The sequence below is a fragment of the Caenorhabditis remanei genome, chromosome III, assembly GCF_010183535.1.
Source record: "Caenorhabditis remanei strain PX506 chromosome III, whole genome shotgun sequence".
In the NCBI taxonomy this organism is placed as follows: Eukaryota; Metazoa; Nematoda; class Chromadorea; order Rhabditida; family Rhabditidae; genus Caenorhabditis; species Caenorhabditis remanei.
In genome coordinates, this window is record NC_071330.1 from 11,664,164 (window position 1) to 11,690,941 (window position 26,778).

The 26,778-nt window shown below is 39.2% G+C and overlaps 5 protein-coding genes across 5 annotated transcripts; 4 read left to right on the top strand and 1 right to left on the bottom strand.

The window, feature by feature from the left end:
* Window positions 1–7,230: 7,230 nt before the first annotated feature.
* On the top strand, window positions 7,231–11,079 carry GCK72_010859 (uncharacterized protein; the record flags this gene model as incomplete). Its single annotated transcript, XM_003111570.2, has 5 exons — window positions 7,231–7,256; window positions 8,499–8,724; window positions 8,775–9,011; window positions 10,380–10,748; window positions 11,005–11,079. 5 exons carry the CDS (start codon window positions 7,231–7,233, stop codon window positions 11,077–11,079), a joined length of 933 nt encoding a protein of 310 aa, XP_003111618.2.
* A 360-nt stretch (window positions 11,080–11,439) lies between these two features.
* Window positions 11,440–12,719, bottom strand: GCK72_010860 (uncharacterized protein; the record flags this gene model as incomplete). The annotated part of the gene is made up of 4 exons (XM_003111635.2): window positions 11,440–11,623; window positions 11,862–12,007; window positions 12,168–12,253; window positions 12,536–12,719. 4 exons carry the CDS (start codon window positions 12,717–12,719, stop codon window positions 11,440–11,442), a joined length of 600 nt encoding a protein of 199 aa, XP_003111683.1.
* Window positions 12,720–17,830: 5,111 nt separating this feature from the next.
* Window positions 17,831–19,603, top strand: GCK72_010861 (uncharacterized protein; the record flags this gene model as incomplete). Its single annotated transcript, XM_053728067.1, has 6 exons — window positions 17,831–17,865; window positions 17,993–18,372; window positions 18,427–18,798; window positions 18,851–18,871; window positions 18,969–19,133; window positions 19,176–19,603. 6 exons carry the CDS (start codon window positions 17,831–17,833, stop codon window positions 19,601–19,603), a joined length of 1,401 nt encoding a protein of 466 aa, XP_053587644.1.
* A 1,120-nt stretch (window positions 19,604–20,723) lies between these two features.
* GCK72_010862 (uncharacterized protein) lies at window positions 20,724–22,103 on the top strand (the record flags this gene model as incomplete). Its single annotated transcript, XM_053728068.1, has 4 exons — window positions 20,724–20,772; window positions 20,875–21,012; window positions 21,055–21,633; window positions 21,676–22,103. The coding sequence occupies 4 exons, from the start codon at window positions 20,724–20,726 to the stop codon at window positions 22,101–22,103; spliced, it is 1,194 nt and encodes a 397-aa protein (XP_053587645.1).
* A 1,519-nt stretch (window positions 22,104–23,622) lies between these two features.
* GCK72_010863 (uncharacterized protein) lies at window positions 23,623–26,778 on the top strand (the record flags this gene model as incomplete). Its single annotated transcript, XM_053728069.1, has 9 exons — window positions 23,623–23,685; window positions 23,764–23,833; window positions 23,908–23,981; window positions 24,962–25,233; window positions 25,279–25,372; window positions 25,417–25,498; window positions 25,545–25,741; window positions 25,858–25,973; window positions 26,583–26,778. The coding sequence occupies 9 exons, from the start codon at window positions 23,623–23,625 to the stop codon at window positions 26,776–26,778; spliced, it is 1,164 nt and encodes a 387-aa protein (XP_053587646.1).

The window sequence follows — 26,778 nt, forward strand, 5'->3', positions numbered from 1 at the left end:
CGAGACGAGACTCTTCAGTGTCATTTTGCTCTTTTCACTCACTTTTGTTTATTCATTTTTCCGTTTGGAAATTGGTTTAGCATCAGCTGATTTCGTAGTTTACAGGAATAGATTTGATACGATTTTTTGTTTTTGGTACGTTTTTTTGATTTGGAATAGGAGTTTTTCTGTAGAGATTTTTTGGGGTGTTAGAGACAGTCAGCTGTCATGATTTTTGTTTGTGTGGAGCATTTGTTTGGAGAGTTTTTCATGAAAAAAGTGGAAGAGGTCAATGTATGGATGTGAGAGTTCGTTTTTAGCTGATTAGAACCTGGAAATTGAATTATTTTAAAGAATTATGTGAACTTAGAAAGGTGAAGAAGAGAGGGAGGGGAAGTATATTCAAAGTAGGGACGTTTCGGAACCAGTCATTTCAAAACAAGGACTTTTCGGAATCTGACAAGGAACTGGGCTAACATGAACAAAGTTTTAGGTATTATTCCCCTTTTATGATCATTAGAATCCTTGGCTTACACTTTTTCGGTTTTAAAGTGTCCTAGTTCTTCACCGTTTTGACACAACTTGATATTCAGAATGCCTAGTTTTGGAACGATCTGATGTTAATCTAAAACCTGCTAAGAACTGAAACTCGGTTGGAAATTTTACGGATAAACTCTAGGTCGATACATTAAATTTTTTGAAACGTAGGTATTCATAATAGCACGACACATTTCTTACAACATCGCTCCATGCCGTTGAAAAATGTCTATTTTTCTCTGATAGTGAGTCTCTCAATTTCGCACACAATTTTATTTGGTTTCGGTAGAGCGCGGTTGTAAGAAGTGTGCCGTGCTAATAGCCCCCCTCACAATTTCAGTTTTCTATTCATCTAATACAATCTCCCACTATATCTATACGAACCTATGCCAGACAACCTTCCTTACTCTTATCCCTCTCATTTTGATTTCATCAAATCTCAATCACAAGTCTTACAAAACTAACCTTGAAGCTGAGGCATTACAACAAAAAATTTGTAAGCAACTTGTCTCTGTTCTATTTTTAGAAACTTCATCAAATGCATACGGAACACTGCATGACTCCAGCCGAAAGGTTATGATGTGCGTGTCTAGGAAACAACCTTGAAATTCAGAAGTACGTCTCGAGATCAAGAATAGACAGACAGAGTAGTAGATCACAATAGAATGGATGGCGTAAAGCTAAGAGTCTAGGATTAGGATCGCTAGTGTTGCTTCACTTGTTACGTAACTTCCCGTTAGCCACCCTCTCCTCTTCCTCCCCCTTTATTACCACACCCCTAATCTAAAATTGACCTTGAACATAAAAAGGTCCCTGCCGATGACAATCTAATTGAGATTTAGAGATGACGTGGCAAGATAGAGAAGGCACGAGGGTCCGGTCAATATGAGGTCTTTTCCGAATTGAGGAGGAGGAATAGGATATCTTTTTGGCGGTAAGGTAGATACATATTTTATGGGTTTATGATACTGTGCGGTATATTTGACAGTTTTTATTACATAGGGGAGGAATGTTTTGGTAAGGTTGATGAGAGAGGGGAAATTAGAAGATGAGGGAAAACTAGAGAAGAGTGTTTGGTCTTTTTCTATAGTTTTGAATTAAAATTTATAGGAGAGGTGAAAAAAAGATGTCCGTTTTTGTAGTTGACATTTTTCGAAAACATTTTTTAGGTTTCGAGTTAGATGCCTTTAAAGCTACACAGTCCTTCTTCTCTGCATCATCTCCTCTGTCACAGTTCAGAACTTTTTACACCGAAAAAACGGCCAAACTCGGAACAGCATTATTGCAGCTCACACATTTTTTACAGCCGTTCCTTCAAAGTTATGACAATTATAAACTAGGTTCCCGCTGCTTGCTACTGATACCGTAAAACCTTTAATAGAGGTGCCCCCAACAAAACCAATTTAACGCGGTATATCTTTTTTCTCAGAGGAGATATCAAAAAGTTGCAAACAGACAAAATATAGCTGAATACTTATAAAATATTTCTTCAGTTGAAAAAAATTTTATAGCTCTCAAGACAGTTGAGATATTGTGCTCTAAACTCTTGCTAAAGAATGCATCTCTATTAGTGGTACCTTATCTTTTCATGGTAAGCTTATAATAAAAACTTGTCGACTGTGGAAATGTAACTCTAGACTTTTTCTTGTTTGGTTATGTAAGCATCAGACAATACATCGCACCGTCACTGTCTCAAAGATAGCCATGCACAATTAAACTCGCGATTTTTTGGGACCGCTTCAAAACCAGTCAAGTTGAAACTCAATCAAAATAAGATGCTTGACTATGAACATGCGAGATTCGTTAAGCCTGAACAGAACCTTCACCCCCCGATCCCATAGCTAACCATCCAAACACATTCATCATCTTCTCTTTCTTTCTCTGCAGATCATAAACACACCTAACATATTACCCGAAAACCGTTCCAATTCGTAATAATGTTATCAAACGGTCGAAAAAGGTCATCCCACGAAACAATTGCGGTCCAATCTCGATTGCAATCTCCTCCTCTCAATCTCTCCCTCTCTTCTTCACCCAAGAATCTCCCCCTCCAAAAAGTGGGCGGAGTTTCGGAAGACACCATCTCCACCACAGGTCATTCCACTACTCACCCCAATTATATTCTCTTTTTTCAACACATTTTACCTCGTAATATGTTTCCGCCGCCGTTAGATCTTCTGACAAAAAAGTGTCATTTTAATTACCTAAATCGTTTTTGACACACTTCGGGATTCTTTTTTTCTCCTAAGAGATTGTCCGACACAGATACGGTAATTAGTGGGGGGAGGGGGGACGGGCGGCGGAAGTTAGAAGAAGGAGTATTTATACTCTGGATTAAGGTATTAGTTAGAGTAAATTTAGGTGGTTGGTGGTTAGGCTGGTGGTATTGCGGTATCCATTTTGTATTTATTTGACAATTGTTAATATAGCAAAGCTGGTTATTAATTCTATTTTATTGAATTTCAAAATTTTGAGCGTTTTCTTAATTACTGCATTTGTCGGTTAAAGCTCTAATCTTGCGGTTTTTGAAAATTTTCAATTCAAATTTAAATTTTCTCATTTTTTTCTTGTATTAGCTCTGCACAGTTCTTACAACTGCGCTCCACCGAAATCCCCTTGAGAAATATCCCTTTTTCTCTGAGCCTCTCAACTTCGCACACAATTTTTTTCGGTTTCGGTAGAGCGTGGTTGTAAGAAGCGTGTCGTTCTAATAAAAGCTGTTGTATTTTTTTCTTAATTCGGTTATCTCTGATAAAACCAGTATTCTTTAATTAAGCTAACGGTGAGCTTTCAGAAAAGTATAATAATGCCTAGATTTCAACTCAAATCGGTCTCCCCAAGATACTACTGTATGTGCCTTTGACCAGAATACTGCAGTTATCGTGGTGAGACTCATTTTGCTGCAAACCTAGGCATGATTATAGTTTTCTGAACCGGTGTGGTCTGCTGAGTTCAAAATTTTAGATTTCGAGAATTTTGAATCTGATTGAAGAGGGTTATGGCAGTTCGAAATGTTCTAACTTTAAAAATTTTTCGGCAATTGTTCTCATCGTTTTTCGGTCTTTCTTGAATTCCAATGATTTTCACAATCTGTTAGTAGCTCTGAAACTGCGGGACTATACTTTTCATGCTGGGATTATTCCGTGCCTGCTTGAGAATGTTGCAAATCTTTTTCATTCTTGTTTTTCCCATTTTTTCTATTCTAAAAAAGTAGGTTACTATGTTTTGACCACTACTCTCTTGTTTCCTGATTAATTGCAAGTAGGTCTTGAGGAGGACGCAGGATCTATCCAATGTTTTTTTCTATTCTGAAGGCATTTGGAATTTTCTCACTTGCTACTTGCAATTTTACTAGAAAGATTCAGTTTTCACGGTAATTTCATGTCTCGAGTGTGTCAAATACCGTAAAACCTTTAATAGAGGTGCCCCCGACAAAGCCTATTTAATGCAGTATATCTTTTTTCTCAAAGGAGATATCAAAAAGTGCCATCATACAAAATATGGCTGAATATTTATAAAATATTTCTTCAGTTGGAATAAATTTGATAGCCCTCATGGCAGTTGAGATATTGTGCTCTAAACTCTTGCTCTGCTACTGGGGTCACCTCTATTAGAAGTTTTACGGTAAAATCCCTCTCTATGCCAGAAATTTCTCTATATTTCCAATGCCAGTTCTGCACAATTTCTCATATTTTCCCTAACCATCATCATCATCACTGAAAACACAACAAACAGATCGTGCTGCTGGGTGTCCAACCCCCCTAGACCGAGCGGTCGTCCCCGTTGACCGTCACTTGTCAGTTAAGAAGAAAAAAAGAAGAGATAGGAGTGGGGGGAGGGGAAACGAGTCATATGGAAAACAAATACAGCAAAAAAAAAACTATCTGTTTCTTTTGTTCCCCTTCTTTTATTTTCGATTTTTCGAGGATTCTCTGGGAAACGAAAAGTTTTGGGAAAGACACCGTTTTCCGGGAGATTTTTTTGAAAGTTGCAATGTTTGGAAATTTGAAATCTCTGGAATGTTCCGGGCGATTTTTGATTATTTCTAATATTTCCTCTTGTTTTACGAATAATTTTTCATGTCGAAATTTCATCTTTTTGCGCTTTTCAACGTTGAGCATTAATTCGTGGTTTTAATACTGAACATTGTATTTTTTCTTTTAAAGTTTTAAACAGTTTTTACCCAAGCTTCTAAGCTTCCCAGATTTTTGGTTATTCAAAAACTTTTCTACAATTCGTGTTCACTCAGAACCGTTTTGAATGGATCCGAGCTACTCTTGATCACTTTTTAGTACTCGAGACCGCCCGATCCTAGTTTTAATTTAGGAGAATCTTTTCCCGCTTCAAAATACTTTTTTTGCAAAGTCTAATGGGGTTATTTTCCTTATTCACGACCGTCGAGAATTTATTTTTTTACAAATCCCGATTTAACGTTAGTCTAACAGTATTTTTCCCTTTTTTGCATTTTTCGATATCTTGTATAGAAAAATATGAAAAAAGACGCCGTTTGCCGTTTCGCCGTTCGTGAGAAAGGGAAATACGTATTAAAATACACTTTTACATGTCATGAATAACCCCATAAAATAAGAAATAAGATATAGACGTCTTTATTGATGAAACCACTGAAAATTATCCATTTTATCATTCAATTTAAGTTTGTTTCAGTTCGAAAACCTCCAAAAATCTTCATTTTTGAGATCAGGACAACCCACTGGTACCTGTAAAACAAGACCAAATTTCACCATATTTTTTGCTCCCTCCTTTCCTAAATTACACAACTTTTGTAATCAACATTTCCTATCGACTCTGCTTTTTTTCAATCAATTTCTCACTTATCTTCCAAACCCAAACTCCTCAATTCCGTCACGATGCACCATCATTATCTAATCTACATTTTTTTTCTCTTCAAAACGCTTTCTCTCCGTCTCTTTCTCTCTCTCTCAACAAAACCACATCATCATTCTATTATTTCTGTTTTCTATTGTTTGGAAAAATATCTAGAGTGTCGAAAACCAATAAATGAGAGAGGGGGGAATCTGACTAATGTACTAACTTTTCTCTTTTCGAAGAAGAAGGGGTCGGGACAGGTACAGTACTCCTTTCCCATTCGGAGAAACAAGACACGAGACCTGTCTTCTTCCTTTTTCTTCTCTTTTTTGTAGTGTAATCTTCTGGTATTGATTGATTCCAAATGAAGAAGAAGAAGAAGAGAGAAATGATAAGATTTTATGGTCGGAGTGTGGAAAGGAAGAAGAAGAAGACGTTGTATACACACGCCTACCGCCACCACTAATTAGTCTTCTTCTTTCTTTTTTCATTTCACTTTATTACCTGGAAGAGGTTTGTGGGAAATCTTTTAAGCTTTGGAAGGAGAGAGAAAGAGAGCGCAGAGAAGTCAGAGGGTCGAGCTTCTCTGCGTCATCTCCCTGGAGAGCTAGAAAGTAGGGATTGTTTGAAACGCTATAACTTAAAAATTGTGAGAGCTAAAAAAAAAAGACCAAGAACAAAAATGTAGCCCTTGACGTAATCTTCAATTTGGTAGTTAACAACCATTTGATAGCTTGTCATCTTTTCGAGATATAACCAGTTAAAGTTGGCTCTGAGAGACACAGAGAAGGCAGACACTCTAGCTTCTCTGCGCTCTCCCTCTGCAGCTAAATTGCAGCAATAATTTCAAATGGACGACATTAAAAGAGCCTATCTTGTCTGGGTTGTAATTTTCGATAACCGTTCTCGTTAAAAAAAACACTTCCAGTTCAGCCACTCTTGTAGAGACTCATGCTTCTATGCACCCTCCTTCTACACCAAAATCGTATTCAATTCAAACTTAAAATCAAAATAAACCCCTTGAAATGTTCTACATTTTACTTTTTGATAAATTTTCGAAAGCTCCTTTTTTTTCCAAAGTTATAACGCTTCAAAGTCAGCAACCTTACTCGAGAGACGCAGAGAAGTCAGACACTCTAGCCTGCCTGCACTCTCTTCTATCTTTTCCAATTTTCAAATCCATAATTGTTCAAAAATACATATATTTATTCCAATTCAACTAAAAAATTCTCTTTCCCCCACTTCTTCGCTGATAAAAAACGTCCGTGTTCTATAACACAGCATTTCGGGAGAAAGGGCGAAAAAGGTTGATAATTTGGCAACAATCAGAAAAAGAGAGAAAGAGAATTCAACATTTGGTGATATACAATTTGTGCTGCAATAGATAAGTACCATGTTCCTATCAGTTGCGGAGTTTGTTAGCTTCGAAGCGCTCTTCTCTCCACTTTTTCAATTTTTATCGTAAAGTTGTGCTATTTTCGATGCAAAAACTGATTTTTCCCTAATTAAACTCAGTGCCCAACCTAACTATTACTTCCTCGTCTAACTATTTACAATCATATCTGTCCCCATTCCTCTGTCCACCTAAAAGTACATATTTACCGTCGTCCCCTTGCTCGGCGAGCCAACTCATAAGCTTATCTCTCTCTCATTCCCCCTCTTTAGTTGCCAAAAGACAAGTACCCTCTCTCTCAGACCAGCCGACTGTCCTAAACCAAATAGGGGTCCCCCTTTGTGATTTTTATGAGCCATCACCCTCTTTCGATGTGTTTGCTTCTTCCCCTTTTCATGCCTTTATATATCAATTTTTATAGGTAACACAACACAACGGACACCTAGCCGAACGTCGATTTCATAGGCATCGAAAAAAGAAGAAAGAAGAAGAAAATGCCACGTATCAACCACCCGAAAAGGTGAGTTTTTAACAAAAAACGTATTTTTTAAGTACCGATAAAAATCATTCTGGATTTGGATTTAAAAAATTTTGGAGAGGTGTCCAAGGGCTATATTTTTCCAGTTGACCTTATTTGCCCGCACCAACCCTGACGAGTTATAGCCCTTTGAAGCCAAGTTGCCCAAAATTTCGATAGCCACTTTTACCGCCCGTTACAGCTTGTGTACGGCTTGTACAAACAAGTGATCAACTACGAAAACATAGCTCCATAACTTGAGACCCCCTCTGACACCATGTCAAAGTTGCTGTCTAAGCTAAATCTCCAAAACTCTCCGTGCTCCACTCTTAATCTCTTTTCCAATTTCAATTCCCCATTTCCACCTTTAGATATCCAACCTTTTCCTTCATTCCCTCCTTTTTAATCCCCCCTATTCTCTCCATCCGGAAGAAGAGAAGCCCCTCTCATTAGTACCGGAACGAGTCGAGATAGAAAAGCGAAAAGCAGAAGGGAGGGAAGGGAGTTGCATTTTAATTTGTTCGAAAAGGTGGGGAGGGATTAAAATATGTGGAGTCTCTCAGAGAAGACGTGAAAACTGGAGAGCAAGAAGGTGTGTCGGTTGCGTGAGCAAAACTAATCATCGCTTATGACTGGCTTATTTATGAAGTCAACTTAGGGAGTATTTTTGGAATTTCGGGGTAGGAGGTGTAGTAAGGAATTGAAATTGGAGCTGAACTCGGCGATCAGAAAAGTCGAAAATCCAGCAGTGTAGTCAAGACATGGGAGAGATCATTGCGCCCGCCACGAGCCTCGTTTTTTTGTTGAAAAACTTTTGCGATTTTTGAGTTGTCGTCTTAAAATTACCATTACTCTCTAGGGAGGGAAAGTACCAAAAAGTTGTCAACTTCAAAAATTGAGCGCTACTTTTAAACTGCATGATTCATAAAAATATACTTGATTAGGCAATCAGTATTACCATTTCACACTCTCAAAGTTGGACAATTTCTGCTAAAACTGAACAAATTAAAGGGCCCATCTGATGAAATTCCACATCTCGGGTCTTTTGATTCTCCAACTAGTATTGGAATCTTGGAATCCCAATCCCATGTTAATACACACTTAGTCCTCCTCTTTTCTAATCTTCATATGTCTCTCTTTTTCTTTCTTTCCCACCCTCTTCATCTCTTTATCACTCTCCATATCCATCTGACTTCATTCCCCCCCTCTCCATTCCCTCCATTTCTCACACATTCCCTATTGCAGATTCGTCTCGAATTCCTCTCTATCCGCCCGTCTTCATCGTCATAGCAACCGAAAACCCCAGGCGGCAGTGGTCACAGCTAGAAGGCGAAGACAAGAAGCCACGCCTCCAGCAGCAGCGATGGCTCCAGTCGTCATTCCGGCAGTAGCCGCCGCCGTCGCGCAAGTTATTCCACAGGCACAGCAAGCACCGTCGGTTTCTTTCGAGTTGAGACCAAATAGACAAATGGTTAGTTTTTTATTTAATCCGGCATCATGCCCAACTCTATATATTCACAGGAACACCAACAAGCAGGCCGCCGTCATTCTTTCGAAGATTTCGCTAATTTGGATTCAGTTATCGCAGAGATGCTCCAAAATATCAATGAAATGACACAAGTATTGCAAAATGTTGGAAATGACGGCCCATGCACTTCCACATCATCAATTGAGCAATCTGTCTATCTTTCCACCACATTTGAGAATATCCAGCCGATGATGGTGGCGTTGAGTCAAAAAGTCCAGCAAGGATTGGAGGTGAGATAAACACACTTTTGGATAAAAAACTTTTAAAATGTTCTCAGCAAAAATCCATGAAAACGAATGCAAGCTAAGTTACGAAATTTCTCGATTCATTTTGAAAACAGAATCGCTAAAAACTGCCAAAACCTCTCCCATTTGTACCTGAGAACTACAAAACCAAGTTCCTTGATTTTTTCTTATCAGGACGGTTCAAAAAAGTATAAACATGACTTTTGGGTCTCACACTGGTACTACGGTGTGCGCCTTTAAATTCCGATACTGTAGTTTTCGCATTCAGCTCGATGCCCTGGCATGATTATACTTTTCTGACTCGTCTAATCCCGCACAATCTCATTACCTTATTTTTTAAAGTTTCTGGCTCTATCCTTTTGATTTTGAGCCAATCATGCCACGTCATGACCTTGACCAAATAATGAATCTTCTAATTTCCCAATTCTTGTCTCAACTTTCGCTTTCCTTATTGCTTCACATAGACTTCGAAAGGAGGTAAACATTCGAAAAAAGGAGAGAAAAGAAGAGAGAGAAGGGTCATGAATCATAATGGTATGTACTATTGGCATTTGCACATAAAAAGAGAGAAAAGGTGTCCAGGTACCACGGCTGGTACCCCCAAAGGGAGACACCTCGTGCCACAAAACCATTGACTGTGTGAAATAACGATGGAGTTGGAGAGGTTTTTTGAATTGGAATTAGAATGTGAGGGGACTTGTTAAAGAAGGAAGGATAGGGGTGTGGGATTGAGCCTTGATTCTAACATGTTGATAAATAACAGATACTTCGAAGAAATACTGGTCCCAACACGTCAAACACAGTACCTCGGTTTAAAGGCGCATATGGTACACCAAAATTGCTCCTAATATAAATCTCGATCTGGTTAAATAAGTGAACTTTATTGAATACGTTAAAGTTGACTTGAATACGTTAAAGTTCAAGTCTTAATCGAAATTTTTCTCGGCCCGGGGTTTAAAATTCAAATATCTTCTGAACGAAATTTTGAACGAAATTTTCAAAAATGTTGAAATTGAATTTTTCTATACTTTAGGATTCAATCAAACGCCAGCTATTTATCAAAAATTGAATTTTTTATGTAAAATCTTTAAAATCTTCAAAAACTTCGGTCAAAAAGGTACCTTTTCTTGAAGCCGGGTTGACCGGGCCGAAACTGGCCGAGCCAAAATTTGACAAGTTTGATCGCACCGAGATGTTTCAAAAATTTCATCACGCTTATGTTTAGCCAAATCCGGTAACGCCACAAAAAACGATTCGCGTCTTTTAACTTGGCTTACTTATGGCTAGACCGTCCCCACTTGAAACCAGAAACAACCTACGAAAAACTTCCATTCGCACATTCATTTTTTCCAGATCTTCATTCCACCAACCATTCCATCCTCCTCCCTTCTCCGTATCACTGCTGAAAAACTCTCAGAAATTGGAGACCGTACCCTTTCCGAGAAGATTCAATCCAATGCCCAATCCCTTACAAATGCCACGTGGCAAACAATGAATTCAGTCTTCCGAGTGTTCTCCCTAACCGATAAGCAAGTGATGGGATATCTTCGTCATTTAAAAGCACAAACACCCTCTGGAATGCCAATATTCCCGAGACATTTGGATACTGGCAACACGTATATTTCACTCGGAGACAGTGGAGCCTACTTCTTCGGAGAGGAATTCGTGTGTAGAGCCCCAATGCCAAATGGAACACAACAGAGGAGGCCGAATCAAGTGCAGGTGAGGGAGAAAATAGGCAAATCGAATTCAGTGTGACGAGAGCATTCAGAAAAGTATAATCATGCCATGGTTCGGTGAAACCCAACGGTCCCCCCAAAGAAAATACGGTATGGACTTGGATACTGTAGCTGTCGTGGCAAGACCCAATCTGTATAAAACCAATGCATGATTATATTTTTCTGAAAGCTCTCGTTGAGTGGAATACGAACACAACAATTATTTTTCAAAAAATAAAACTTATATTCTTTTTTTACAGGAAGCCGCCGAAACTGGCTCCGACGTCTTCTGGTACGAGGCATCCGATACCGATGATGAGTCAACGACCGATTAATTCTCTTTCCTAGTTTTTCTCTTCGAATCCCCCTTCCCTCTCCATATTCCGTGCCATACGGGAACCCTTCTACTTTCCATATTTTTCTGATTTTTTGGGAATTTTTTATTGATTTTTTTTTCGGCGTACGGTTGTGATGTGAATAGCACAATAAATACATTAAAAAGAAAAAAAAATTTACAATTTCCTATTTTTCCAGAGAAAAGAAAAAATAGAAGTGGAATACTGTACTACGCGGGAAAAGGGAGTACGTTGGGGAAAGAAAACTTCGGGTAGGTAAAAATTTCAAAAAAAAACGCTTCTGCGCTCTACTGACATTTCACCTTCGAAATTATCACTAGAGCGCCGTTGCATCACGATTTATTGGAATGTAGAGGCACGACGCATTGTTGGTCTATTGATTGATTTCTTCTGGGCCTCCACGACAACTGCCCAATCATACATGGTTGTGGTTACTGTAGTGACGTCATAGAATTCAGGAAGACGATACATTTTACGGACACGCTTCAGGCGTTTCGTGTTTTCATAGTAACGGCTGATGTCTCTGGAAAATGTGAACGGAATTAATATGAGGGCGGATATGGTCTAACCACGAAAACTACAGTAACCCAGTTCAAAGGCGCATAGGCTCAAGGATTGCTTCCCTCACAAAACAACATTATGCATCTTTTAATTGGCTTACTGTAGTTTTTGTGATAGATCCCTGCTATAAAAGTTTCAGCACTTTTAACTTGACTTATTATTAATGAACCGATTTCTTTAAAATTCCCAGTGTAAATTACCTCGACGCAATCAACACAATAGCATTCATATTCCGAATAATCTCAATTTCCAGTCGCCAAAAGCACGTGGATCCGAGTTCAGCGTCACGAGATAATCCCATGCTCCATGAGAAATCCGATTCGGCGATTCGCTCGAACTTCTTTGTCTGAAAACAAATGATATAGGTTTAAGATATTCAGTTACACGTGGCAGGTGGTCCATGTGTAATACGATACTTTTAGAAGAAATGAGTCAGGAAAAAAAGGCTAAAAATAGGTCAAGTGATAACAAAAAAAAATCAAAATTTGAATTTTCTAGATACGCACCGTTCCATTCTTCTCTCCGGTGCCTCCTTTGTTGAATGGCAGACAAACGAGGAACTTCTCTGGCGTGTATGCTCCTGGCGCGGTGCCTGAAAAGAAATTAGTTGTATTTCGGATAATACAAATGTTAGAAAAGTTTGGATAATTACAAGAATGTATGACTGGAAACGAGCTATATTTTTGTAGTTTACCGTTTTTTGATAGTTCTTATGGTTTTAGATATATACAACGCTGAAATATGTAGTAACCTCAACATTTCGAAATTTTATCAGATATTGGTTTCAAGAACTCTGTCTCGACATCCTCTACATCCATCGAATAAATAAACAACTTCACAATTTAAGCTAATAACATTTTCCGTATAAACTCACCATCACTACTAAATGGCCAATCCCACACAAACGTTTCGCTCATTCCAGCACCAGATGGACATTCTTGAGCTTCCAACTCTTTTTGCTCTGTATTATTATTCAAATCATATTTCAACGCGAACTTGTGACGACGTGTCCGTGTGGCTTCATTGATTGTTGCTGACCTTTTTAGTAGGCCTGTCATCTGAAAAATTGGAGAGTGAAGGGTTATGGAGAATGCTAAAAGTTAAATAACGATGACAAAACGGAAACCAGGTATTGGAAAAAATATATGGAAGAAAAATATGTTAAGGTTGGTAGATATTCGTATAAGTTCCTACCACGACAATTGGGTTACTGTAGGTTTCGTGGCGAGACCAAGCTCTCTACAAGTTGTCACGAAAACCACAGTATCTTCGGTTACTGTAATCCCCACGGCCAGACTCTACTCTAGCCGTTCCAGTAACTCATAAAAAATTCAACAAAAACTTCCGAGAAAAAATATGAAAACTGAGAACTCTTCTATCTCATTCCGCGGGTATTTAAGACCTCATCTGAAAGTCGCACTCTCAGTGCACTCTCTTTCTCTGGCACTCTCTCACTTATCCATCTCTCTAATCCTCCATCAGAAGAAGCACAAAGAATCTGGCGCCAACTGCCACTTGGCGCCGCCCGAAAGAACACGAAGAGAGGGAAGGGGGTCCGCCGCCTAAAGAATTTATGAACCTACAAAACATCTTGTTGGCAAAAAGTGGATAGCAAAAAATAGAAAGTTGTGAATGTGGGGAAGGAAAAACATAAAACATGTGAATGGATGGATGGCACTGAGAATTTATGTTCGGTTGGGAAGTTTAGAGAATGGTAGCAGTCGTGTCGAGACCCGAGAGTGCCATAGATGATTTCAGAAAACCGAGACATTTTGGATGAGTTTAATCATGACTAGGTTAAGTTTCGGCACAGTGAAAAATGGGTCAAAATCAAATTAAGTTTTAGAATTTGCACTGTTGAATCAAATTCAGCAAGTTACGGTACCTTGAAAATCAGAAGTCCTCAGTTGAAACGATTCTAACAAACCGAGCCGTAACTACACTCATTTTTTAGCTCCGTCTTTCTGAACCTAAAAAAACTAAGTGTCCATTCCATTTTACAATCTTACAACCCAAAACCCGCTACGAATAGTCCAACTGTACTTAATGGAAGTGAAAATTGAGAAAACGAAGAATTCGTTGTAGTGCTGGGGGAGAAGAGTTGGAGGGAGGGGGTAGACGGGTGGGTGACCCCACTGGACTTTTTGATTTTACACTTCGCCGCAAAAGAGAGTGATATGTTACATACGATTGTATTCTTTGGTCTTATGGGTTGGTCCGATGGTTTCGGGGGGGAAGGATCTTTGGGTTTAGGTTAGAAGGTAATTGGGGGGTATTAGCTGGTCAGACCATAATCGTTATGACAAAAGTTAGGTATTGCAACTGGGGTAGGTGAAATAATGAATACAAGACTTCGACCCTATGAAGCTTACAAAATGGGCCGGAGGTTCAAGATTATACATGAGCTACAAAATGATTTTTTATTAATAAAAAATTTGTAAAATTTTAGACAATATGCTTCCCAGGATCTCAAAAGTAGGGATCTCGATTTTTCAGCTCAGCCAACCTGAGGGTAGCCTAGCCAATCTTGACCTAGCCAAGAGCAGACCCACCTTGCCTAAGTTAGCTCAGCATACTACAATCTTTACTCCAATACCACCTCGCCTATCTTTTATACTCCTCGCTCTCCTAGAAACCTATTCCTAGACCTCCCACTATCCGCCTCTTATTAACCAAACACCGTCCCTCTTTTCCCCTTTTGAAAAAAAACTAATAAACGTTCAAAGATAGTGCCAAAAACCATTCGCGCAAACAAAACTCATATCACAACCTATTACTCCTCTCCGAGAGCTCTGAGAGAGCAGAGCCAAGAGAGCAAAAGATAAGAAATGAAAGATTTCGTCGTTTCTCTCTCAATCGGTTATACAACTGAGGCCTTAAGTATCAAGTGTCAAGTACTTGGAAAACATACGGACCGAAAAAATGATGATGTCAGGTAGTTTACGGAGAAAAAAACAAAAGAAAAGAGGGAACACCCAATGAATCATTGTTTTGAAGGAGTTAGGTGGGGGTGGGGGTCAGGGGTAAGGAAGTAAAATAAGAGAAGGACGAGTTCAAGGAATTGTGAAATTTTGGGATCAATCTAGGGTTTGATGAGTCAAAAATATCCGTCTGGATTCATTCAAGGGATGCATTCAGAATTCGATATAGGAATTGAGCAGACTTGCGAAATCTCGGCCCGGATTCAAAAAATGTGCACAATTTTTATCAAAAATAGTCAAAAATGTCTCGTACGCTTAAGTTTTATCGATATTTTAAAACATAGTCAATTTTTCGCAAAAGCCCGGCCCGTTCCAAGTCTGGAATTGAGACCAAAGATTTCTGTATAGGTTGAAACAACTATACTTATTACTCCGAGAACTCCTGTGACTAAAGTTCAAAGCTATACACTTTCAGTACACTTTTTTACTTTTCCACGAAGAAAAAAACCGGAGAAGAGAAATGACTATTGCTGAGAATGAAACCATGACACCTTCTCAGGTTACCAGCAGTGAAGGAGGTATGTAGGACACATACGTCACTGCAAATTCCTCTTTTTGTACTAAACATGTTATTAGTTTTGGTGGATTTTGGTTTAGTGGGGTTAATGAGGAGAATTTCAGCGATTTTCAAAATCTGAATGCATGCATTTGATTTTTTTAAATGAAAGAAGAGAAATTCTGAAAACATGTCGAATTATGTTCGCTGGTTTACGGGGGTTCAAGCCTGACAGTTTACACATTTTAACGTATTCAAAGTACCAACGAATTTTTAAAACACTAATGAAACTTCTTAATGGCACCAACTTCTACTCTCAACTACAGTACCGACCAAAAATAAATCATCTTTTGCCATTTTTGAGTTGAAAATTCCGAACTATGAGAGTGTGTCATAGAAAAACTAACTGTCCCACAAAATAACTTTTTATGGGATCGAACAGACCAAGAGTAGTACTCCATTTTTGTAGTTGACAGCTTTTTTATACGGAAACTTCCTAGATAGTTATAGTAATTTTAAGTGGGCAGCTCAAAAATCGCACTGAAGTTGGTCGATATGACGGAGGAATTACTTTGTCAAAATGTAACTCTCTAGGGAGTGTCCGTGCCAAGAAGTTGTCAACTACAAAAATGAAGTTCTACTCTTGGCCTGTTTGACCCCATTAAAAGTAATTTTGTGGGGCACTTAGTTTTACTATGACACACTTTCAAAGTTGGGCGTTTTCAGCTGAAAAAGGCAAAACGTGATATAAAACGTGATATATTCTTGGCCGGTACTGTACATAGTCCATCATCTAGATAGATGGGTGAGGCAAATCCTTCCTTATCTAAAAAATTGATGGTTCTGAGCCATTATTGTCTGTTTGGAACAATCCAACGTTATAATGACCTGAATATGGCTATAGATTGAATAGCGTATGAGAAGAACAAAATTCATACCAAAACCGAGTTTTCAGGTTATGTCAAACTTCAAAAAGTGAAGCGTCAACATAATTACTTTATAAGCTAGTCCACGATAAAACACCAGGGATCGGTCTTTTGGGAATTCGAACCGAGGAGAGGTTGGCAATGGAAATTAAACGGTTGTGTGCGGTAATAGACCATCAAACCAATACAATTTGGATCATTAGGTCAATCGGTGGCAGATTCTACACATTCTTTATTTTAATATATTTCAAGAAATTAAGCTTGATCTCTCTAAAGTTATAAATTTTACAAGCAGACTCACTAAATCCCACTTATTGAAAAACACTATCCAACTCAGAGTCCATTCTAAAAAGCTCTTACCCAAGACGACTCATTAAAACAATTTAAATGACAAGATATCAAAAAAACAACCTCGATAATTGCCGTCACTTTTCCTCCGTAGTAATAGTAGTGTCCAGTGGCAAAAGCCACTGCCACCACCGCCAGAAAAGACATTCTGTTCCGAGACAACTGCCCCCTTTCTCTCGGCTTGTTTCTTTGCTTAGGCTCAGAATCACTTGAGTTGCCGAAAGCTTTTTTTTAGACGTTTTCCTTGTCGGGATAAAGGTTTAACGGAACTTGGAACATGCAAAAAGGGAAAGGAAGAAAGGATATCTGGTATACGGGGGGGAGGGGGGGGGGGGAGGGGGAGGATTTGTTGCAAATGTTTTGGAGCACAGTTTTTGGTCTATGGCTCAGGGCTAGCCTGATTCAGAATTCTTTTTGAGATATTTGGGTCTCATCACGAAAATGTGCTCAAAAGTGAATACCGTAGGACCAACCCCCAAATCCTTGTTTCTCCAAAATCTTTCCGTTTCTAATCGAATCAAGATGGAGTAAGAGGAATCTCCCAATAAATATTACACTTGACAAAAAATCAGGAAGAAAATGAAATCGAGAAAGAGAAAAACTTGAGAGAGTGTGCTTTGCTCTCTCTCTCCCTTTCTGTGTCTGATGCTAGAATGTAGAGGTTCACTGGATCCGACAGTGAGAAATGATGGCTCACTTTGAAAATGCTCTAAAGCCGACAAAAAACGAATAGATTTATACATTTGAGTTAATTGCTCAAATGAGAAATCTAAGCTCAAGTTTTAGTTGGAAATCTTTATCAACCTACCTCGGTTTTCTAAAGAAATATCAAAAAGATGTCAACTGACAAAGAGTTACTGTAAAAAAATAGCTCGCTGGCTGAAACGCGCAAGCGCAGGAAGTTGTAGATTTTTTGTTGTTGATAATCCTTGTCGAGGCTTTATTTTTCTTACTGTGAGCAATATTCATTAAGTATTTCATTAGTTGGGAACAGTTTCATAGCTGTGAAACCTCTTCCCGGTGAATGCCATCCTACTAAAGGTTTTCCTCAATCATATTTCGCGAGGCATGTAGCTTTGAGGACGACAGACTGAAAACTACTGTTATTTATATAATTCAGATCTTCTCGTTTCTAAAATTTGCAGAGTCTGCCCAACATTTCATAAAAACTCTCCCATTTTGCAAATTTTCTTTCAGTTTCCAATTCAATTCTTAGTTCGTCTACGCATGCACACCAGTGGCCCATCTTCCAGCTCCCTTATCAGTAGTGCCTGGCGTAATGACGCCAAGTATTAAAATATTAATACACTGGGAAGCAAACATAAATCAAATCGACGCCCTTTTTATGATCTGATAAGAAAGGCAGCCATCCCTCACTTCTGTTTCTGTTTCACTTCGGAAGAAACTAAACTGAAAGCATGAAATTCCGGTTCGCCTTATTGGTCGGGTTACTGTAAGTTTTTTCGGGGGATTTTTATTTTGTAGAATGTGACTATGCTTGAGATAATTCCTGTAGACAAGTGAGCTCAGAACTGCAGATTTTGGTTATTTGGCTCAGGACAATGTCAAAACGTTTATAGACTCGCCGCATCCATCCAGGCAGATTTAGTAGATGATTCTTCTTCCTCCACCACCACTGAGCTTCCAACCACACCACCAGCCACCTCCACAGCTACCCCACCAGAAACTTCCCCACCCACCTCCACAGCCACAGCACCGGCCGATGGGACCACAGCCACCCCAGTGACAACCGACACCCCACCTACTGATGCCTCTACAGCTTCCCCGGGATCCACTGTATCCCCAGGAAGCACCGCATCTCCAGGAACCGGAACTACAGTACCCCCAGTCACTGGTGGATCTGATGCAACAACTGTTCCGGTTACTGTAGGTGGATCCACCGTTTCCTCGGGACCAACCACTACTGGTCCACTTCCAAATGTCACCTACAGTCTTGTTCGTAAGTGTCCAAGCGTACCTTAGGGGCTGTTGAGATTTAAGAAAATGACTTTAGAATTCGGCTTGCCAGTCTGCGTGGACGCTACTTGTACCTATGAAATCCAAGCACCTACCAACAATCAAGCAGTCCTTGCCACTGACCAATCTCTTGTTAGCGATGAACGCTCTCAATTCGCTGGTCTCCAAGTCCAAGCAGATGAGAAAGATTCAAGAGTCAAGCAGGCCAATGACGATGCTGCTGCGAAAATTGCGACTCTTCAGAAGTTGATGGACTCAATTCAGAGCCAATTGGATTCAATCAAATCCAATATTGTCGTCATTCAAAACCAACAAAACGATGCATCGGCCACGATGAGTTTGGTTGAGAATTTCATCACCGATATCGGTAAATCACAGGACAATTGCTTGTATCAGAGATGTTTGAAGCGTAAGTGACTCATTACTCTACAACTGGCAGTTAACTTTTTTTTCATTTTCAGCAACAACACCAGCACCACCAAGTGAGTTTAGCAGAGCTCGGCATATGCTTAACTGGAATTTCATGACTATAAATTTTCATTCTCATGGTTCAGTCTGATCACAATATTAATTTTCCAGCCACCACTCCAACACCAGCTCCAACAACCACTCCAAGTCCTTGTCTTACTTTCGACTGCCCAGATGCTACGGCCGACCAACCAAAATGCACTCTGGACAACTCGAACAAGCCGTTCTGCAACTATTGCCCAGGAAATATGGACGGATACACTCGCTGCCAAACAGGTAACAACGCCGTTCTGTACCTGAATGAAATCTGTTTTTCAGTTGCCTGCACCTCTGGAACTCTTTTCCACGTAGATTCTAGCGGTAACGGAACCTGGTATTCCGCGGGGTATAATCCAACTTCCCCAGGGAACTCAACAGTTCCAGCCAATGCAAATTGTGTCTATAATCTCAAGGGAAAATTCCAAACCGATAATACAATGAGTTTGGCATGTCTTACTTCTACAAAAGTCACACTAACATTTTCTTCATCCGATGGAGGTTACTCGCAAATCGTTAACAGTGGGACATCACTCAGATCACTAAATAGCTTATTGGGCAAGATTCCCGACGGAACAATCACTTTGACATCTACAGCATCTGATCAATCATTCTGTGTAATTCCATTAATCCAAGTTCCCAGTAGTGCAATGCTGGATGAGATTCCAGAAAAGAAGAACGGATTTTTCTCCTGGTTGATGGGATATTGAGAATTGTCAAATTTGAGATTTGATTGATTTGAATCCTTGTTTTCTTTGAATTTAATAAATAATTAGCACACCACAAAACTTTCTATGAATCTTTTACATTTTCAAAAACTTAATCTACCTATGCTCCTAATCTATCATCCCATCGTGTTCTAACGGTACTCTCTCCGTTTTTTATGTCGAGTAAGCGAGAAAGAACGGAGAGAAGGTGCAGTGTTGCATAACACGGTGTCCTAGCTATATTATTATGCAGAGATAGTTCAAGGGCACTTCGTGGTTTGTCTCCTCCTCAATCTCTTTTATGTCATCAGTTGCATTGAATTTTCAGCTTGCGATATCTTGTACTGAAAAATTTATCAGTGCATTTTCCTTCTGTACAAAATGGCAGAATGACGCATTATTCTGCATTCGTGAATAGAATTAAATTGCATTAAATCGAACAAGTTTTCTTCGATGGTAGGCCCAAAAGGAATATCAAAAAGTTGTCAACTGATGTAGAGGACGACTGACTGAAAACTACTGTTATTTTTAAAATCCTGCAATACATACAGTAGCGGTCATGGGTGAGTATACCACCATAATTTCACGTGTATTACAGCTTGAATAAGTCCGTTTAATATAAACTGCGTATCATATTTATCAACTTTATTACAATTGAGAATCATGATTTTGAGAACAATTATTTGTTGAATTTTTTCACTCATAAAACTTTGGTTTCCAACTTTTACTCAATTTTTCATCCTCCTTTATCAGTAGTGCCTGGCGTAAAGACGGCATGTTAAAATAATAATAAACTGGAAAATGAAGGGAAGTAAAGGGAAGTAAAGATAATCTAAATCGACGACCTTCTTATGATCTGATAAGAAAGGCAGCCAGCGCTCACTTCTGTTTCTGTTTCACTTCGGAAGAAATTAAACTGAAAGCATGAGATTCTGGTTCGCTTTATTGGTCGGGTTACTGTAAGTTTTTTCCGAGGATTTTTATTTGATAGGGTGTAATTTCGTATGGGTTTGCATACATTTTTATAGCTGTAGGTTCTTGACATGAGATAATTCATGTCAACAAGTGAGCTACAAAACCCGTAGGTCACCCAGAACTAAAGATTTTGGTTATTTGAGGGGCAATGTTAAAACGTTTGCAGACTCGCCCGTCCATCCAGACTGAAGCACAAGGTGATTCTTCTTCCTCCACCACTGAAGCCCCAACCACGCCATCCACCTTCCCCTTAAATTTACATCTAACAGTTCAGTCTGATCACAATATTATATTTCCAGCCACCGCCCCAACATGTCTTACATTCGACTGCCCAGCTGCTCCAGCCGGTCAACCATCATGCAGTCTGGACGGCTCAAACAAGCCGTTCTGTAATTACTGTCCAGGAAACATGGACGGGTACACCAACTGCCAAACAGGTAATAACGCCGTTCTGAAACTAAATGAAATCTTTTTTTCAGTTGCCTGCACCTCTGGAACTCCTTTCCATGTAGATTCCAGCGGAAACGGAAACTGGTATTCCGCGGGGTATAACGCAACTTCGCCAGGGAACTCAATTGTTCCAGCCAATGCAAATTGTGTCTATAATCTCAACGGAAAATTCCAAACCGATGCTACAATGAGTTTGGCATGCCTGAATTCTACAAAAGTCACACTATCATTCTTCTCATCCGATGGAGGTTTCTCGCAAACTGTTAGCAGTTCGACAACAGCCAGATCACTAAACAGCTTATTGAGCAAGATTCCTGACGGAACAATCACTTTGACATCAATATCATCTGATAAATCATTCTGTTTTATTCCATTGAGCCCAGTTCAAAGTAGTGTAAATGCACATCTCATGGTTCGGTCTGATCACATTATTAGTTTTCCAGCCACCACCCCAACACCAGCTCCAACAACCACTCCAAGTCCATGTCTTACATTCGACTGCCCAGCTGCTCCAGCCGGACAACCATCGTGCAGTCTGGACGGCTCAAACAAGCCGTTCTGTAATTACTGTCCAAGAAACATGGATGGATACACTAGCTGCCAAACAGGTAATAACAGCGTTCTGTAGTTAAATGCAATTGTTTTTTCAGTTGCCTGCAACTCTGGAACTCCTTTCCATGTCGACTCCAGCGGTAACGGAAACTGGTATTCCGCGGGGTATAATCCAATTTCGCCAGGGAACTCAATAGTTCCAGCAAATTCAAATTGTGTCTATAATCTCAAGGAAAAATTCCAAACCGATTCTACATTTAGTTTGGCATGTCTGACTTCTACAAAAGTCACACTAACATTCTCTTCATCCGATGGAAGTTTCTCGCAAACTGTTAGCAGTTCGACAACAGCCAGATCACTAAACAGCTTATTGAGCAAGATTCCCGACGGAGCAATCACTTTGACATCTACAGCATCTTATCAATCACTCTGTTTTATTCCATTAAACAAAGTTCTCAGTAGTGCAATGCTGGATGAGATTCCAGAAAAGATAAACGGATTCTTCTCCTGGTTGATGGGATATTGAGAATTGTCAAGTTTGAAATTTTATTGATCAGAACCCTCCCAGCTTTTGTATTGAATAAATGTTCAGCATATCACAAAATTTTCTATGAATTTTTCCATGACTTTGTCAATTGAAGATCTAGCCGAAATAGACTTCAGCTCTTGATCATGAGCTTGGACGTGCTAGAACATACATCGCTACAAGTCGAACCTCTGTCTTTCTATCTGTCTATCCAACTATCCTTCCCATCTAAACGTCTACCCTAAAATTGCTACTCTTCTCCCCTTTTAATAAATTTCGCTCCCTTGTCTCACCTGTCATTTTCCCCTCATCTTTCTACTATTCCCATACGAAAAACTGTCACAATTTCTCCATTCTTTCTCCCCTCAACAAGCGCTCCTTATATCCTAAATGACCTCCTTCATGACCCGCCCACCCAACATGGGCATTCGAATGGATTCTCGCTTATTTTCCCTTTTCCTCCCTCTTGTGATTTCAAGAGAAAATGGTTATAGCTATGAATAATACGTCTAATTTCAAACATTTTTCAGATCTGAAAGTCTTTTTTTTTCAACACTTTCTCTATTTCCTAATCTATCATCCCATCGTGTTCTACCGGTCCTCTCTCCGTTTTTTATGTCGAGTAAGCGAGAAGGAACGGAGAGAAGGTGCAGTGTTGCATAACACGGTGTCCAAGCTATATTATTATGCAGAGATAGTTCAAGGACACCTCGTTTTGTCTCCTCCTCAATCTCTTTTATGTCATCACTCTTCTATTTTTTATGTATTTGACCATCACAGGTTGCATTTTTCTTTTGAAAATAGAAACAGCAGGTGTTCCTGTCCCAGTTTTTTGTTTCGGTTTTTATTCGGTTGTTAGAGGGATTTAGTGGAAAAGAATTCGAAACTGTTAATCGTCTTTGTTGGAGTTGATGGATAGGTGTAAGGTGTCTGGGGTTGAGATTTGAATCTAGGTTGGGTCAAATAGTTTGGGGGTACTTAAGCAAGAAGTTTAGGTAGGCAATTGTCAAATTTGAAAGTGTTTTTCTAATTTTAGGGTGTTATTGATCAATTGTTACTTTCTTTTGGCAAGATTAATACCGTACTTCCTCATTTTTTCAAAGTTTTAAATAAAACAACTTGGGTGACAAATGAGCTGGAACCCTCGTGCTTCGTAGACTAGCTAAGTTTAGTCCTCAATATCCATATACCACAAAAATTGTATTAGAACCGCTCTGACATTGTTTAACCATCCCGAAATCAAATATTTAATTGTTCAAAAAAATGACAAGAGCTAGTTTTTCCGATAGTTATTTTAACTCAAAATATAATTGTTTAGAATCTCCATGTGATTTTTATCAACCCGAGAAGTAAATACCCCATGGATTCTAACCCCGCTTCTAACATTTCTGCTGTTAAATAAATTTCCTTGTTTTTTTTAACTTCAGAGTTTTTTTTCTAGAAATTCTGACTATATTATGGACTACTTCAACGTTTCTCCTTCTTTGATGTCAGAGTCCTTGAAGTTTCCATTTTCAGAATGCCCTCCCCTTCATTCATCACACACCCCCGAAATCCCTTGTTCCTTTTAGTTTTCATAACGGTAAGTGTAAGTTTCATTTCTAGGTCATTTCCGATATCCGGACTCTTTTTTCATCTTCTCAACGAAACAAAATTGCAGGTCTCCTCGATTTTCTCCTCGTCACCCCACATCTCAGTTGAAGCGAAAACATTCGAGAATCGGATAGTTGGTAAATGAGAGGAGAAGACGTTCCTTTTCGGGAAAAGATGTAATTGGTTCAACAAAAGAAACGAACTTTTTCAGGTAAACCATTCGTCTCGTGTCGTCCGGAAGGAGTTTCACTTGTTGCGCAAACCGAGGACTTCTTTGAGGGACAGGTAAATATTTTGAGAAATATTGGAGGTTTAGAAAGGATTGAGAAAAAAAAGTTTAAAAAACTGACGAGAAGCTTAAAGTTCGGTTAAGGTACTCAAGTAAAAAATGAAAATAGTTTTGAATTTCACAAACATAAATATGTGGTTTTCGAGATACCAATTTTAAAGCAGAATGAATTGTATTATAATGTAGTAAATGTCAAGGGCTCTATTTTTGTAGTTTACAGCTTTTTGATAATTCTCATCACTCGTGAGATACAGTACTGTGCAAAACGATACGATCTTTGGACTTTTTAGGTTGAATTTGTCCAACTTTGAGAGTGTGTCATAGTAATTCTGATTGTCCCGTCAAAGAGATTTTTAATAAATCATACAGACTAATAGTAGAGCTTCATTTTTGTAGTTGATAACTTTTTTATTCGGAGACTCCCTAGAGAGTTACATATCGACAAAGTAATTGCTCCCTCAAATCGACCAACTTCTGTGTAAAATAGTGCGATTTTTGAGCAGTCGTTTTAAAATTACCATAATTCTTTTGGGAGTGTCCGTACAAAAAAGCCGTCAACTAAAAAAAATGAAACTCTACTTTTGATTCATTAAAAATCTATTTGATGGGACAATCAGTATTACCATGACACACTCTCAAATTTGGACAATTTCAACTGAAAACGGTCAATTTTACAACCGTTTTGTCCGTAGATCCTCAGAAATGAGACGCAGGGAAAGCAAACTCTCTTGCTTCTCTGCTCTCTCCAATCCCTCTTGATCCTTACCCTCTAATCCAATTTCATTTTCAAAACACAAACACCAAAGTTCTGGTTCGGGTAAATAGTTCAGCATAATGTCCTTAAGTAGTTCAACCTTCCTCGCAAATTAGGTTTCACACCTTTCACTTAATTTGTGTTTGTCTTTGTCCACTGTGGTCTTCACCTACTTCCGAAAACTTTTGCAGCTGGGGATCCAACCAAAGTTTTTGTTTACAGATCTACGTCAAGGGCTCACGGAGCAACCCATCATGCTCAAAAGCATTTGTTCTATCCCAAAACTCGACTGACTTGGAGCTCAAAGTAGAATCCCAACAATTGATAAAATGTGGATTCCGGGCATGGCCCAAGCCGAATTCCAAAATGATGTTACTATCAGGACAAGTTATTGTTGCATTCCATCCAACACTGGTCACACCATCGGATCGAGCATTCAGGGCGCATTGCGAATTTGAGGATTTCAAGCAACAAGCCGAGATTGGGGTGGATAAGTGAGTGAAGGGAAGGAGGAGTGTATCCTACTGTATGTTTTTCAGCGTGTTCCAAGAGCACGACTTGATTCTTGGCAACTTCGAGCTTCCGGAAATCTCTATGAAAGTACTGCCGGCGGGTGAGGAGTCGGTGTCGAAGGTGAGTATGACACTGTCTGTACTGTTGCATATCCACATTTCCAGAACTCTCTTGAGCCTCAAGAGCTGAAAGTGCTAAAAGTTGGTGATCCTATCATATTCGAGTGGAAACTTCAGCAAGAACATGGTTTGTTTTTTCCCTGAATCCGCAATTCAAATTCTCTTATTTGCAGGTATTTTTGGCATTGAACTAGAGAGATGTTCGGCTGAAACAGAAGATGGAAAAGGGATGAAAATCATTGAGAACGGATGTTCCTTGGACGAGGAGCTGATATCGGACACCACTTCTTCCGCAGATTTTTCGAAGATTTACGCGAACTCGTTGGCTTTCAAGTTTCCAGAGGAGCATATCGTGTATATCAGATGTGCGGTTAGGACTTGTGTAAAAAGGTTTGTATAATTTTAATAGGATCTTTAAAACAAACTTATATACGGACCAAGAGATCAAGCTTTCACAAAAATTCATTCAAAAACCGATTTTTCCAGATCCGAACACCTAGAAATCATCAATGGAGAAGAGGAAGACTTGTGCTCGGCAGAAAACAATTGTGGATTCTTGCCGAGTTCGGAAAACCAAAGAAGCAGAAGACAGTTGATGAGAAGTGAGCCGTTTTCTGTTTTCAAAAATACAGGACCGGATGTAAACTTTGGTCGTTTTCAGTTGAAATTGTCCAACTTTGAGAGTGTGTCATGGTTATTCTGATTGTCCCATCAAGTAGATTTCTGATGAACCATACAGATTAAAAGTAGAGCTTTGTTTTTGTAGTTGGCAACTTATTTGTACAAACACTCCCTAAAGAGGCATGGTCATTTTAAGACGAAAGCTCAAAAATCACTCAATTTTGCACTGAAATGGGACGATTTGAGGGAGAAATTACTTTGTTGATATGTAACTTGCTAGAGAGTGTTCATACAAAAAAGTTGTCAACTACAAAAATGAAGCTCTACCTTTGTTCTGTATCATCCATAAAAAATTTACTTATTGGAACAGTCTGTTATACCGTAACACCCTTTGTCATTTTCAACTGAAAAAGGCCAAATTGTATATCTAACTGCACGGTAAAGTATATCAATTCGAATTTGAACGGCTTTTAAGTTGTTATGAATTCCTCCAAACCTCAATCATAGTAAAAAAACTTGAACGCGTATTCAAAATCCTGATCTCTAGCCGTTCATTCAAAAAGTTCCAACCCCTAATCTTAATTTTCCAGCGAACAACACGAGAACCGACATAATCTACGTGAACGGCAGATTCCGAATCGAAAAGCACCGTGGCTTCGAGCACCTCCGAACCGCATCCACGTCATCACCCTCAACTTTTTGTATGCCAGATATTGTATACTACGCTGGATTAAGTACAGTAGTCTTGTGTTATGTGATTACGATATCGACTACAGTAGTCTATAA